We start from the raw sequence: 3,982 nt of genomic DNA, 5'->3' as shown, positions 1-3,982 counted from the left end.
AACCCTAACCCTAACCCTAACCCTAACCCTAACCCTAACCCTAACCCTAACCCTAACCCTAACCCTAACCCTAACCCTAACCCTAACCCTAACCCTAACCCTAACCCTAACCCTAACCCTAACCCTAACCCTAACCCTAACCCTAACCCTAACCCTAACCCTAACTCTATGAGTGCGTCGGACAGGGGGCTCAAAGGCTACATTGTCGACCGCTACGCCGTGCTTAAAACCACGATGAAGCTGCCCGTCGAGTCCTCAACTGAGGGCTCCATGCAAGTTGACACCATCCGGTGGGAGGTCCCTCCTGTCGTCCATGACATCTACCTCGAGATGCTCAGGGACGTCATCTTCTACGCCCATCGTATCATCCTGATCCAGGAGGCATTACAGTCGCAGTCGCAAGCTGTCGTCGAGAAGAAACGCGCGGTCGTCCAGGCCGCCAAGGAGAAAGCCAGCAACGGCGGCACCTCTGGTGCCCCAGGTTCTTCGTCCAACGTCGTCACGCAGTCGACCATGGACAAGAAGTTAGATAAGCTGAAGAAGGAGTTGCAGGGCGGGGCGAAAGCCAAGGTTAGTCGCATTCGCGATCTTTCTGTGTCCTATTATACTGACCCTACCTTCATAGAAGGCAAGGAGCAAGCGTCAGAAGAAAACTTCTTCGACGCCGAGTACGTCGACAGCCACCCCGACGATCCCCCCTCCCGCACGTGCAGCGAGGGCCAAGTACTCGGCGACGAAGGCCAAGAAACCCAAGGCCAACAAGCCCTCCGGCGGCAACGGAGGCAGGAAGGCGGGCAAGCAGCCCGCGTCGAAGTAACCCACCTGCACCCCCTTGAAGGTCAAATGGTGAGTTTTAAGTTTAATAGGCCTTCGACATTACCGGATTTTTGTCTAAAAATCCCTATCCAGGACGCGATCGGACTTATTTTGTTCTATACTCCTCTGCATGTATTAGATAGCCTCGCTTATCAAAATATTGTTCATGTTAGTCCTGGTGTGAATCTTCCAACGAGCATCGCTACTCAGTTAAGCGTCGGTATGAATTATCTTTATCACCAACCACAGCGTTCAGAATTGATTACTCAAGCATGGACGGACTTTAAGTATCGCCTTCGTTGGCGAATGTGGCATGAACTGAATGGCAACAATCAATGTTACGACCCAGACTACGAAGTGAACGAGCCCAAAGAAAGGCACGAACCACCTAGTTTACCGCATTATATAGAACAGGGCATTGCGCGTGCCGGGAATTTTGTGTCTACGACCATCTCCCATATGCCGCACGATCTTGACGTGGAGGAACACCCTCATAAATCTCTTACTCCACGTTTCGCAGCTGTTCGGAGATTCCTACACGACCGTGGTTATGTTATCACAGGAACGGACAAGAATCTTGGCATCGCGGTGTCAGAGAGAACCTGGTTAGTAACCAAAACGCTAGAATGTCTTAATGATAGGAATAGTTACATCCCTGTCACGAAACAATATATCGATGACCTTCTAAAGCAAAAATGTCAAGCCATGTTAGATCTTTCGTTACGCGCGGAAGGTTTACTTGCTGAAGTGAATGCACCCGACTTCCTCCGGTCTAAAATAACCTTATGTCGGAAATCGCTAGATGGACGAGAGATACTCGAATTCCTAGCCCCGCATCACGTTCCAAAATTCTACGGGATCCCCAAGATCCACAAGACGCCCACTAAGTTCCGGCCGATCTTGCCTTGCCACAGCGTAGCATTTGGACCAGCTGCTAAATACATTTCAAAAAGCCTCAAACCGCTCGTAAAAGCGGCGCCTACCATCATTCATGGAACCAAAGACTTGGCGATAAAATTGAGCAAGATCAGAGTCGATCATCGACGCCGGTGGTTCATTGTTACCGGTGATGTCACTGCATTCTATCCGAACGTTCCTTTGGAACAATGTCTCGAAATCGTACGTAAAAAATACGAGAACTGGGCGTTCCTTAACTTCGATAAAAAGCAGATGCAGAAAGCGAACGAATTAATTCGCTTTTTTAATGATTGTCTAATTGTTGGCAACACTGATCTTATTACACAGCTTGGTAATATTCTCCGAAAACAGAAAGAAGGATTGGCCATGGGCGTAGCGGATTCCCCAGATCTCGCTAACCTATTTGGTGCATACTTCGAGGAGATAGCTAATATTATCAACGATCCGATAGTACCATACTACGGACGTTACATCGATGATTGCATGGCGGTCGTATACGCAGAAACGGAAGTTGAGGCGGTTACGTACCTAACCAATCGTATTAAATTCGATGGCTGTGAAATTGTGTGGGGCGCTTCTGCCACTCATCAACCTTTCTTAGACATGTTACTTTATAAAGATAGCAAGAACTGCTTGCAATACATGCCGTACCGGAAGGCGCTCTCACATCAGGAAAGAATCCCGTGGATATCCGCACACCCAATCACCGTCAAACGCGGTACGTTTTGGGGCGAGATGTCACGTTTAGCCACGCTGAGCTCTACACGCGACGTGTACGAGCAATCCATGCATGATCTTGTTAATCTGTATGTCGCGAGAGGCTACCCGCTGTCTGAGGTCACAAAATGGCTGAGGAGCAAGAAAGAGGAACGTTGGAATAAGCGCTTGAGTGACAACTCAGTTGAAGCGAACAACGCTGGCGTTCTAGTCTTGAAGTCATATTACAATACAGCATGGGATTACTTTAACGCAGACGAATTTGCGAAAGAACTACAAGGATTTTGGCGGGAATGGTGCGAACGCGCCGACCGCTGGGATTTCAATGCCGAATTTTATTGGCAGCGATCTACCGAACCCGGAGTACACCGTGAGGTGCAACTGGGCCGTGGTGCCGCGATCGACGCGTACGTTTCAGACGTACGGGATCCGGCCTTGCCTTCCTTTGAGGGGGCGCCCGGCCTGGTTCAGTTTGTGGACCTCCGTAAAACACAATTCCTTGATAAAAGGGTGCTAGTCTCTAAACGACGCACTAATAATCTGTCCGACGTGACAGGTCTTTGGAAAAAACAAGTTCTTTCGACGCTGGAAGAGTTATTACATGACGACGCTGGATCCATTGCGGATGACGGCTTGAACCCGCTGGCCGCAAGGCTTCCGGGATCGCCCGAATCGGATGGTGACGACGATCTAATTGTACTACCCCCGGGAGCTCCTGAACCTCCCCGTGGTACTCTATTCCGTGCCCCTGTTGGCCCTACTGGTACGATGCTCGACCCCGTGGAACACGATATCGACTTCGCGATTTTGCATAATATACCAACTGGACGACGCCGCAGAGGGTCCTCTTCTCCGGAAATTTCAGACACATGGTCCTATGGACGTTAAACGGTTTTCCTCCCGCTCTAGGTGGCTTCGGCCTTAATATCCTGGGAGCCTTGTTCGTACGCAGCTCCGCTAGTAGCCGGCATGTCCCGCTCTTCGCATCCTGTATTCCAGGACTGTCATACCCCATCATACGTGCTCTACGCGCGTCTTCCCGGGTCACGGTCTCTCTATTCGATCCAAGCCGGCTAGGCCCACCCTCGTAGAGATAAGGATACAGTTGAGGCCTGAGTACCTCTGCCTACCAACACGCATGCAAGCGCATTCATCGCTCAGGGACACAAGGAAAATACGCATCAGAAAGAATGCCATGGCCCTAACACGGCGCGTCAGAAAAATCTATAAGCACTCGTCTGCTTCATACTACATCTTGTAGGTACTCCGTTATCTGTGTCACTCACAGACGGTATTAACCGAGGTTGTTAGATACCATAACCCGAACCCTAACTATAACCCTAACGTGAGTACTAGCTTAACCGCTATAAAGGAATTTGACTGATCTTAGATCATGATAGCCTAACCTTAACCCTAACCCGAACTCTAACCGAGAACCCTAGCACGTGAACCTTAACCGGGGAACATTCTAGAACGTAGGAGATAGACGCCCGGCTAATCCCGAGCGCTTATTTAGTCACGTGGAACTGAC

At 49.9% G+C, this 3,982-nt stretch overlaps 1 protein-coding gene across 1 annotated transcript; it reads left to right on the top strand.

The window, feature by feature from the left end:
* Positions 1-234: 234 nt before the first annotated feature.
* Positions 235-817, top strand: CONPUDRAFT_159509 (uncharacterized protein; the record flags this gene model as incomplete). Its single annotated transcript, XM_007776578.1, has 2 exons — positions 235-570; positions 626-817. The coding sequence occupies 2 exons, from the start codon at positions 235-237 to the stop codon at positions 815-817; spliced, it is 528 nt and encodes a 175-aa protein (XP_007774768.1).
* Positions 818-3,982: the final 3,165 nt, after the last annotated feature.

Source organism: Coniophora puteana (genome assembly GCF_000271625.1).
Source record: "Coniophora puteana RWD-64-598 SS2 unplaced genomic scaffold CONPUscaffold_17, whole genome shotgun sequence".
In the NCBI taxonomy this organism is placed as follows: domain Eukaryota; kingdom Fungi; phylum Basidiomycota; class Agaricomycetes; order Boletales; family Coniophoraceae; genus Coniophora; species Coniophora puteana.
This window is presented reverse-complemented; position numbering and strand designations above follow the sequence as displayed.